The sequence below is a fragment of the Rhea pennata genome, chromosome 31 (assembly GCF_028389875.1).
Source record: "Rhea pennata isolate bPtePen1 chromosome 31, bPtePen1.pri, whole genome shotgun sequence".
Taxonomy (NCBI): domain Eukaryota; kingdom Metazoa; phylum Chordata; class Aves; order Rheiformes; family Rheidae; genus Rhea; species Rhea pennata.
The window spans coordinates 1,375,456-1,386,569 of record NC_084693.1 but is presented as its reverse complement, the minus strand read 5'-3'; the positions used below and the strand labels follow the sequence as shown (position 1 = coordinate 1,386,569).

The window sequence follows — 11,114 nt, the reverse complement described above, 5'->3', positions numbered from 1 at the left end:
CAGGGAGCGCCGCGGGCCGGGCCCAGGCGTCCGGGGCTGCACCGGTGCCTCCGTGCGGGACCCGCCGCCCCCGCGGAGCCGCCGTCCTCGGGGCTGTGGGCCATGGGGGCGAAGGCGGCAGCGGCGGTGCTGCGGCTCGGGGTGGCCCTGCTGCTCCTCGGCCCCGTCCCGCCGCCCCTGGCACGGGCCACGTCCGAAAGTAAGTGCCCGGAGAGGGCGAGGGGGGATCCGGGATGGGACAGCCCTGGGTTGGGGGAGCGGGAGGCTCCGTGCCCGGGGGCTTCGGGGCTGGCTCGGATGCTCCCTGCATCTCTTCAGCTCCTCTTTTGCTCCCTGCCTCAGTTTCCCTTTTCCCCATCTCCGCTGCAGCCCCACACTGTATCCAGGGCCGCTCTGGGGCTGGGACCTGGCCTCCTGCCCACGCAGCCCCCGCGGGAGTGGGACCCCCCCGCCAAGCCCTGGTGCTGCGGGAAGTGACTCCTTCGCTCGGGTTTCTTGGAAAAGCTGCGTCCCGGGAGGCGCCGGGCTCGGCCACGCGGGCTGTGATGGGAAGTGGCGAGCGTGGAGCAGGGGGGATCGCGCCAGAGTCGGGGGCATCGATCGCTCGTGTTTGCAGGGGGCTGGGGACGTGCGGGTGGAAAATTGGAGCTCAACGATGGAAAGCAGCTGGGAAAGGGGGAAAATCCCTGGGGAGGACCAGGGCGGGGAGCAGGGGGCCGCGGCTGGGTGGAAAAGCCCCAGCGGGATCTCACGGCTAAGGTCAGCGCGTCTCTGCTCCCGCTCGGCTCTGCCAGAGGATGGGGGTGCCGGGACGCCTGGGTTTGCTGCCAGCTTTGGGGGTGCCCTCTCCCCTCCCGCTCCCCCGTGCCTCAGTTTCCCCATCGGTACCATCGGTTGACGGAGGAGCAGATGGTGCCACGGGAGGATGAAGTGTCTGAGCAAAGGGGCTGTGCCAAGAGCTGCTTTGGGCACCCTCCTCGCCCTCTCTGCCCCCCAGTGAGGAGCCAGAACACCCCAGGTCCCTCTCTGCCCCCCACAAGGGTCCGGAGCACCCCCACCCCCCCACGAGGGGCCGGGGCCGGTCCCATCTCTCCTGCACGGCGGAGGGCGGCAGCGGCTTTGCCAAGGTCGCGGGGGGGACGCACCGGCTCGAGCCCGGGGCCGCCCGCGGCCCGGCGGGACCAGACCCATAGCTGACCCCGTCCCTCGGGCGGCCGGAGACGGTCCCCGTGTCCCGGCCGAGCATCCCGGGGACGTGGCGAGGGGGGTCCGGGCCGGGCAGGGCCCTCCGCCGGTCCCCTGGGAGCGGGGGCGGCGGGCGGCAGCCGGCGCGTTTGCCGACGTCCCCGCCGCGCCGGGCTCGCAGCACGCGCCGGCGTGGGAATCCGGAGCGCGCGGAGCCGGGAAGAGCCCCGCGCGGCTGCCGGTGCTCAGGGTAGGGGCTGAGCTGGCCGGGTTTGTCCTCGGTGTTTACAGTAAATCCCTCTCGGGTATCGGCGCGCTTCTCCCGGCGATAACTCGGCGTCAGGTTGCAGGTGCTGGGCGCGCGGGGGCTGCGGGGAAGCCGCCGGCTCGCCAGGCTCTTCGCGTCCCCGTCGGGAGCGGGAAGCGGGAGGCTCCCGGCTCTGTGTCCCCTCCGCCGCGCCAGCTCTCTGCAACAGCCCCGGGGGGAAATCCGGGTGGAAACCCCCCCCCCAGGGTGGGAAATGGTGCCATTCCCGCATGGCAACGGGAAGGGCAAAGGCCACACGCTGGGGAGGGGGGTGAGCGTTGCCCCCCCGGCTCCCGGCAACCAGGGCTCATTAGCGTCACGGCTCGCGCCGGGCTCCCATCGCTCCCGGACAACTCCTGCCCCGGAGCGCCGAGGCACGTGTCGGCTCGCTGTCAGAGCCGCTCGCGTCTCCCCTGAACGTTCAAAGCAATTCTGGCCAAATTTGACAGCCGGGATGAAGATATTAAATCCTCCCCCCCGCCACGCTGCTGCCGCCCCGGGCTGCGCTGCAGCCGTGGTGCGGGGGTCTCTGGAGGGGGGGGCGGCTCTTCTCGCTGCCCACACCGGCCCTCTCCCCCCACCCCGCAGTCTGCGGCAGCATGGACATCCGCAACGACGTCTCCCAGCTCCAGAAGCTGGAAAACTGCTCCATCATCGAGGGCAACCTGCAGATCCTGCTCATGTTCACCACGGGCGCCGAGGACTTCCGGGGGCTCAGCTTCCCGCGCCTCCTCATGATCACCGAGTACCTGCTGCTCTTCCGCGTCTACGGGCTGGAGAGCCTCCGCGACCTCTTCCCCAACCTCTCCGTCATCCGCGGCACCAGCCTCTTCTTCAACTACGCCCTGGTCATCTTCGAGATGCCCCACCTGCGGGACATCGGGCTGCACAGCCTGACCCACGTGCTGCGCGGCTCGGTGCGCATCGAGCGCAACCAGGAGCTCTGCCACATCTCCACCATCGACTGGGGGCTGCTGCTGCCCGACGCCGTGGACAACAACTACATCGTGGGCAACAAGCTGGTGGAGGAGTGCGCCGACGTCTGCCCGGGCATCCTGGACGTGGAGAAGCCCTGCGTGCAGACCAGCGTCAACGGGCAGCTCGATTATCGCTGCTGGACCTCCAGCTACTGCCAGAAAGGTGGGTACCGGTGGTCACCCAGCGCCATTGCGTTACTGGGAACGTCAAAACAAGCCTCGAGCTTTGCAGCCCCCCGGGCTGAAGGGGCCGGGCAGTGGGATGCAGGTACCCACAGCCAGGGGGTAACTGGGAGGGTGGCTGGGCCTGGGGTGCCCCGGCGGGCGGGCGGCCCGCCGACCCTGCCCTGCCGCCGGGAGGGTGCTGCGGCAGGAGTAATCGGATCCGCGCTGTATCATCGGCCGGGGGAGAGGCCAGCTCCCAGCTGCGGTGTTTTCCCAGCGGGGAGGTAAATACAGGCCCCTCCCGGGCTCGTTTGCTGTAAACAGGAGGCCTGGTAATGAAATATATACTATAAACACAGATCCTTATCAGGGATGTAACCTCGGCCACTGCCCCAGCACCAGCTGCACGGAGCAGCTCCCGCTGCTCCTCCGGGGAGCTGGGGCACAGCAGGGGATGGGCCTCGACAGCCCTCACCCACCCATCTATCTGGCTGGCTTTCCATCCACCCATTTGTCCGCCCAGCTGATCACCTATCTAGCCCTCCACACTGCTATGCATCTACTCATCCATCCTGCCATCCAACCTGCTGTCCATCCATCCTGGTCTCCATCCATCCATCCACCTATCTGTCCTGCTATCTCTCCATCCACCCATTCATCCACCTGTTCATCCACCCATCTACCTGGCCATCTACCCACTCACCCATCTGTCCTGCTACTCATCCACCCACCCATCCATCCTGCTCTTCATCCATCATACCATCCATCCTTCCTGCTCTCCATCCACCCGTCCATCCTGCTCTTCATCCCTCTACCCCCCGCCCATCCATTCTGCTCTCTGTCCATCCACCTGTTCATCCATCCATCCATCCATCCTTCTTTCCTTGCCCCCTGCAGCAGGAGGGTGCCAGAAACTCCCCTCCTGCCCCCACTCTTCCCACCTCTTGCTTCTTGCCCTGGGCAAAGCCCAGACCCTTTGCTCCCACCCCCCTGCTGATGGGCAGCCCCTTGCCAGCTCCGGGCTGGCAGCAGCATGAGTCCCCCCGCAAACCAGGGCCAGGCGGTCACTCAAACTCCTTTTCTCCGGGAAAAGCCCCTTTTTGGCCAGCCCCCGGGCACGCAGGGCCCCACGGCGCGCCGCGTGTCTCCCCGCAGTGTGCCCCTGCGGCGCGGGCTCGGCGTGCACGGCGGCGGGCGAGTGCTGCCACGCGGAGTGCCTGGGGGGCTGCGGGCGGCCCCGCGACAGCCGGGCCTGCGTCGCCTGCCGCCACTTCCACTTCAACGGGCACTGCCTGCCCTCCTGCCCGGCCCGCACCTACGAGTACGAGGGCTGGCGCTGCGTCACGGCCGAGTACTGCGCCAGCCTCCGCAAGGTCTCCGAGAACCCCCGCGACGCCTCCAAGTTCGTCATCCACCGGCGGCAGTGCCTCTCCGAGTGCCCCTCGGGATACACCAGGAACGAGAGCAGGTGGGAGCACGGGGTGCTGCAAAACGGTGGCGGTGGGGTGCTCGGGACGCCCGCACGCCGCTCACATCCCGCCCGCCTGCAGCATCTTCTGCCACAAGTGCGAGGGGCTGTGCCCCAAGGAGTGCAAGGTGGGCACCAAGACCATTGACTCGACCCGGGCGGCGCAGGAGCTGGCGGGCTGCACCCTCGTCGAAGGCAGCCTCATCATTAACATCCGCCGGGGCTGTGAGTGCCGGTGCCGGTCACCTCCCTGCCCGCGGGTCCGTCCTCGTGCAAATCCCTCTGTGCAAGCCCCGCATGCCCCGGTGCTCCAGGGACCAGAGATGGGGCAAGAGGGGAGTGTCTTTCACTGCAGGCAGTGCTGGTGGCACTGGTGGGTGGGTTAATGGGTGGGTACTGCTGGGTGCTGGGCTCTCCACGTGCTGCCGTGTGAGTTGGGGGTGATGCAAAGGCCAGCACCACTCCCCACCCCGCACTCAACACCTTGGGTATCTCCAGATAACCTGGCCTCAGAGCTGCAGAGCAGTCTGGGCCTCATTGAGACCATCACGGGCTTCCTGAAGATCAAGCACTCTTTTGCCCTCGTCTCCTTGTCCTTCTTCAAGAACCTCAAGCTGATCCGCGGTGACTCTATGGTGGATGGGTAAGGACAGGTGGACAAGGGGGCTAGGGTGGGACATGGCTTTGGAGGCATCTCTGCCCACTGTCTCTGCGCACATCTCTTCCTCCAGGAATTACACCCTGTATGTCCTGGACAACCAGAACCTGCAGCAGCTCTGGGACTGGAGCCACCATGTTCTCTCCATCCCTGTGGGCAAGATGTATTTTGCCTTCAACCCCAAGCTGTGCCTGGCCGAGATCTACCGCATGGAGGAGGTCACGGGCACCAAGGGGCGGCAGAACAAGGCCGAGATCAACCCCCGCACCAATGGGGACCGGGCGTCCTGTGAGTGCAGAGCTGCGGACGGTGGGAGCTGTGGTGGGCACCCGGCCCTGGGGCTGCAGGGAGGCACCACGACCGCTGGCTTGAGCCTTGCACCCCTCCACAGGCAAGACCCAGACCCTCCGCTTCATCTCCAACGTCACTGAGTCCGACCGCATCTTCCTCAAGTGGGAGCGCTACCGGCCCCCCGAGTACCGGGACCTCCTCAGCTTCATCGTCTACTACAAGGAGTCGTAAGTGGTCTCCCGTCCCCTGCTTGATTGTCCCCCTTGTCGAGAGCATGGGATGGTGGGTGCAACCCCTTCCTGGCAGCCCCCAGCATCCCCACAGAGCTGACTGCAACTCTCCTGGGGCTGGTGGACCCCGGTGGCATCCCCGGGGCCGGGTTCCCACAGAGCGGGAGGGCTGGGGCCACCACACGGTCCTTGACACCCGGGGCCAGGCCCTTCCAGAATGTGTCGGAGTACGTGGGGCAGGACGCCTGCGGGGCCCACAGCTGGAACGTGGTGGACGTGGAGCTGCCCCTCAGCACCGAGCAGGAGCCCGGCGTGGCCTTGCTCAACCTCCGGCCCTGGACCCAATACGCCATCTTCGTCCGCGCCATCACCCTCACCACGGCCGAGGAGGGGCGCAACTACGGGGCAGAGAGCGAGGTGGTCTACATCCGCACCATGCCAGCCGGTAAGGGCTGTACCGGGAAGGGGGGGCTCATAGGAGGGACGGGGGTCCAGGCTAATGTCCTCACGTCTGCCCAGCCCCAACGGTGCCCCGAGATGTCATCTCCATGTCCAACTCCTCCTCGCACATTGTGGTGCGCTGGAAGCCGCCCACACAGCGCAACGGCAACATCACCTACTACCTGGTGCTGTGGCAGCAGCTGGCCGAGGACATGGAGCTCTACGTCAACGACTACTGCCACAAAGGTGATGGCTGGGGTGGGGATGGGGCAGGGACAGGGACAGAGCCGGGGGCAGGCAGGATGGGCAGGTCCCCCCGAGCCCGGGGACGAGGACACCAGGGTGCATCCCACTCTCCCGGGTCCCTCCTGCTGGGATGGGGACGCTGGGGACGGCGTTGCCAGCCCTGCCCGGCTGCGCCCTGCAGGCCTGAAGCTGCCGACGAGCAGCGCGGACACGCGCTTCAGCGCCGAGGACGGGGCCGGCCCCGAGGTGGAGCAGGACGCCGAGGAGGGCTGCTGCCCCTGCCGCCCCGCCGACGGGCGGCTCCGCATGGAGGGCGAAGCCGAGTCCTTCCAGAAGAAGTTCGAGAACTTCCTCCACAACTCCATCATCATCCCCAGGTGCTCTCCCCGGGATGCCCCCCAGGCTGGGGCCAGGGGAAGGAGCCTGGTGCTTGGCTGTGGCACGAGTCTGCCCCAGGGAAGGGGATACCCTGGCTGCTCCTGGCAGATCCTTTAACCGATTTCTCGCTGTCTCAGGCCACCGTGGAAGGTGACATCGGTGAACAAGAACCCGCAGAGGTGAGCAAGGGCCAGGCTGCAGGCTGAGCACCACAAACCACCTGCAGAAGCAATGAGGGGTCTCTCTCCCTTGCTCCATTTGGGGAGGAGCCCAGGCGTCCTGCTTCCCCATGTCCCATCCCCGTCTGCCTGCCCTGCAGGACCCCGAAGCGGCGCCGCGACGTCCCGGCAGTGACCAGCACCGGCCAGGCCCCAGCGAACGCCTCGTCCGCGGAGCCACCGGGCAACGCGCCGGCCCCGAGCCGCCCCGGCGGCGAGCCCAAGCCCGACTTCCAGATCTTCGAGGACAAGGTGGTGCGCGACCGGACGGTGCTGTCCCAGCTGCGGCACTTCACCGAGTACCGCATCGACATCCACGCCTGCAACCACGCCGCCCACACCGTGGGCTGCAGCGCCGCCACCTTCGTCTTCGCCAGGACCATGCCCGAACGTAGGTGCCCGTCGTGCGGGGGGCAAAGCCAGCCTCGCCTTTGCCCTGAGATGAGACCAGGGCCTGGCCCGTCTCTGATGCCCGGGATGCTCTTGGGTCCTGGCTCCTTTGGTAAAGGGTTTGGCATTAGATCTCGATGCTCATCCTGCTGTGCCCCTCTCTAGTGCAAGCCGATAACATTCCCGGCAATGTCACATGGGAGCCAGCCAGCAAGAACAGTGTCCTGCTGCGCTGGGAAGAGCCCAGGAACCCCAACGGGCTCATCCTCAAGTACGAGATCAAGTACAGCCGTGAGAGCGAGGTGAGGACCCCACCAACATCCCCAGGTCTGTCCATGCGACCGGCCGCCTGCGCACCCCGGTCCTGGTCCCCAGGTTTTGAGGGCAGGGACCAGAGGTTTCTACAACGGAGCCCTGGCTTGTGGGGGCAGAAGTGCCACTGCCCCTTCACCCCCCCCCAGGAGGTCACCACCGTCGTCTGCGTCTCCCGCCACCGCTACTCCAAGTACGGCGGCGTCCACCTGGCTCTGCTCCAGCCGGGCAACTACTCCGCCAAGGTCCGGGCCACCTCGCTGGCCGGCAACGGCTCATGGACGGGGCTCATCAAGTTTTACATCCTGGGACCAGGTATGGGGCAGGCGGCAGGGGAACACAGCACCAGCGGGTTCCCCAGGCTGAGGGGCAAGGAATCAGGGGTGCTGCTTGGCCAGGGAGCTGGGGGGTCAGGAGATGCTGCTGGTCGGGGCAGCAGGGGAATTGGGGGTGCTGCTGGACTGGGGCTCTGGAGGATCAGGAGATGCTCCTGCATTAGGGAACTGCAGGGGGATAGGGTGTCCGGCCATGCCGGGGTGCAGAGTCTGGCACGGCAGGGTCTGATGGGCACTAGACCCAATCCTCGCCCACGGGCACATGTCCTTGGCAGCCGAGGAGGAGTCCAGTAGCCTCTACGTCCTGCTCACCGTCACACCTGTGGTCCTCATGGTGCTCATCTCGTGCCTTGCTGTCTTCGTCTTCTTCTACAACAAGAAGAGGTAGCACCCCCCATCCGCAACCCCTGGGCTTGGTCACAGCCCCGGCTGGAGCCGAGGCTGGGGAAGGACCATGGGAGGTGGCATCGTGCCCTCGTCCCTCTCTCCCCCTTCCGGGCCAAGGCAAGAGCGGCCCCTGAGCGATGCCCACCCCTTGCAGGAGCAACGACGGTTACCCCAGTGGGACCCTCTACGCCTCCGTCAACCCCGAATACTTCAGTGCCTCGGACAGTACGTAGAGACGGGCAGGCATGCCTCCTCAGAGGGGATCCTTGTGGGGCCCTTGCAGGGGGGAAACTGAGGCACGAGACACGAAGGGTCCCCGAGGTGCCCAGTGGGAGCTGGTCCCTGAGCTGGTCCTTGCTGCATGATCTGGATCTCCTTATGTTTTTCCCTCAAAGCTCTGCACCCCTCTGCGGGCAGCATGAGGGGTTCATGCAGCTGGGACCCCAAGCCCCTGGGGTGGCCCTGTCCGCAGTGACAGGGACAGTGATTGGGTGGTCCCCCACCTTAACCCCACAGTGTACATCCCCGATGAGTGGGAAGTGTCGCGGGAGAAGATCACAGTGATCCGGGAGCTGGGGCAGGGCTCCTTCGGGATGGTGTACGAGGGGCTGGCGCAGGACATCGAGGCCGAGGGCCAGGAGACCAAGGTGGCCCTGAAGACAGTCAACGAGCTGGCCACCATGCGGGAGCGCATCGAGTTCCTCAACGAGGCCTCCGTCATGAAAGCCTTCAAGTGCCACCATGTGGTAGGTGGGCGGTCGGGATGCGTGGAGGGAGGGAGGACGGCGCAGGGTGGGTCTGCTCACCTGCCCCCATCCCTGCCCAGGTCCGGCTCCTCGGCGTTGTGTCCCAGGGCCAGCCAGCCTTGGTCATCATGGAGCTGATGACACGTGGGGACTTGAAAAGCTACCTGCGCTCACTCAGGCCTGATGCTGAGGTGAGGGGCTGACACGGGAACGGATCCCTGGGGGGCTGTGGATCGTCTGTTGCCCACCCTCAAGCCCTGCTTTTTGGGGGTCCAGGCACTGTGTGCGCCCATCCCCATCTCTCCCTCTGCGCTTGGTGCAGAACAACCCCGGGCTGCCCCCGCCCGCGCTCGGGGACATGATCCAGATGGCGGGCGAGATCGCCGACGGCATGGCCTACCTCCACGCCAACAAGTTCGTGCACCGGGACCTTGCCGCCCGCAACTGCATGGTCTCCGAGGACTTCACCGTCAAGATTGGAGGTGGGCGCCCAGCAGTGGGTGGGCATGGCCCCAGCACGGCCTGGGGCTCATGTCTCCTCCTCATCCTCCTCCAGATTTTGGTATGACCCGGGACATCTACGAGACAGATTATTACCGCAAAGGTGGCAAGGGGCTGCTCCCCGTGCGCTGGATGTCCCCCGAGGCCCTGAAAGATGGGATCTTCAACACGCACTCGGACGTCTGGTGGGTGCTGGGCGAGTGGGGGGTGCGCCGTGGGGCCGGGGATGTCCCCGTGCTGACCGGTGGCACCTGCCAGCAGGTCCTTCGGGGTGGTGCTGTGGGAGATCGCCACGCTGGCCGAGCAGCCCTACCAGGGCATGTCCAACGAGCAGGTCCTGCACTTCGTCATGGACAACGGGGTCCTGGAGAGGCCCGAGAACTGCCCTGACCAACTGTGAGTGGGGAGAGCCGCGCTGGCCGCGGTGCCCATCACCCTGGCTTCTGGTCAACAGAGTGATGCCGTGGGGAGGGAAACGGGGTGGCCTGGGGGTGCCGGGCCCCCCCAGACCCAAGCGGGCACCCTCTCTCCCGCAGCCACGAGCTGATGTGCCTGTGCTGGCAGCAGAACCCGCGCCAGCGCCCCTCCTTCGTCCAGCTGCTGGAGCGCATCAAGGACCACATGGCGCCCGCTTTCCGCACCCTCTCCTTCTTCTACAGCCCCCAGAACCGGCGGCGCGGCTCGGGCGAGCCCTCCGACGCCGAGACGGACCCGCTCCCCGAGGAGCACGAGCCGCCCGCCTCCCCGCCGCCCGCCCGCGAGGACCGCGGCCGGCTCCCGAACGGGGCGCCCGGCCTCTGACCCCCCCTCCCCGGCCCCGGCGCTCGGGGGATTTCCTCGAAGAAACGGGGAGGGATTTCCTCGAAGCTCGCTCCGGACTTCTCCTCCCATCCCACACGTGCCCCGGGGAAGGACCTGTGGGGGCCGTTCGTGTTATTTATTGTGGGGAAGGGAAGGGGGGTCGTGGCCGGCGAGCGGGGCCGTGCGCTAGGAGCTGCACGTGCTGCAGCACCCCGGGCGCAGGCAAACCCCGGCGTGGGAAAATGGGGGGGGGAGATGCCCCACGCGGCGCCGCGGGCGGTCGCGTGTGCCGTGCCCGGCCGGGCTCCCACAGGCGCCGACCTTCCCTTAGAAATAAAACCGGGTGCCCTGAGCTGGGGGAGAGACCGGGGTGCCGTCCTCCACGCGGCCGGCGGGAGGGTGCGTGGGCACCGGCTGCTTCCCGGCCGCGGTTTCTTTCCTTTTTTTTTTTTTTTTTTCGATTTGAAGGCTGGGGGCGGCTGGGGAAATGGGGGTCAGTGGAGTGGGGAGCAGGACTTGGGGGGTCAGGGTTGTCCCCTCATGCCACCCGGTGCTGTCGGCATTGCCGCCTCTGCCGCAGCACCCCCAGCCCGTCTGCGAAGCAGGTCAGTAGCGTTACCCCCGTTTTACAGATGGGGAAACTGAGGCGCGGGGGCCCCAGCAGGCAGAGCTGCCCGGGGCCACCCTGCCACCTCCCCAAGCCACCGCCGGGTCCCTGGGGCTGGGACCGGCGCCCAGGTCCGCGAACGGGGCTTCGCTGGCTTCCCCGCGGCCGTGGGACGAGCGCGAATAAAGCGGGACGAAGCTCGGCGGAGGCGGTGCTCTGGTTTCTGGGGGGCACCGTGGGGCCAGGGTGCCCAGCGGGGAGCCAGGCACAGGCCTCCCCCCACCGCTGCTGCCACTGGCCCCGGTGACTTCCTCGGGGCGTTTCTGGGGGAAAAATATCTGGGCGGCAGAAGCCGGGAAGATGAGGCGTGCGGGAGCCGCTTGGATCTCCGGCTTGGAGGGGGGGGGGGGGTCCCGGGTGCTCAGCCGAGGCCACTGCCCCTGGGTGCTGGAGACCGGCCGTGGTGGGGCA

At 67.1% G+C, this 11,114-nt stretch overlaps 1 protein-coding gene across 1 annotated transcript; it reads left to right on the top strand.

The window, feature by feature from the left end:
* Positions 1–2,091: 2,091 nt before the first annotated feature.
* INSRR (insulin receptor related receptor) lies at positions 2,092–10,370 on the top strand. Its single transcript, XM_062597741.1, has 21 exons — positions 2,092–2,632; positions 3,790–4,102; positions 4,185–4,327; positions 4,601–4,745; positions 4,834–5,048; positions 5,152–5,278; positions 5,488–5,726; positions 5,801–5,968; positions 6,150–6,345; positions 6,484–6,525; positions 6,666–6,955; positions 7,120–7,256; positions 7,419–7,581; positions 7,877–7,988; positions 8,164–8,213; positions 8,505–8,734; positions 8,815–8,925; positions 9,057–9,216; positions 9,291–9,420; positions 9,497–9,631; positions 9,772–10,370. The coding sequence occupies exons 1-21, from the start codon at positions 2,092–2,094 to the stop codon at positions 10,034–10,036; spliced, it is 3,912 nt and encodes a 1,303-aa protein (XP_062453725.1). The 3' UTR covers positions 10,037–10,370.
* Positions 10,371–11,114: the final 744 nt, after the last annotated feature.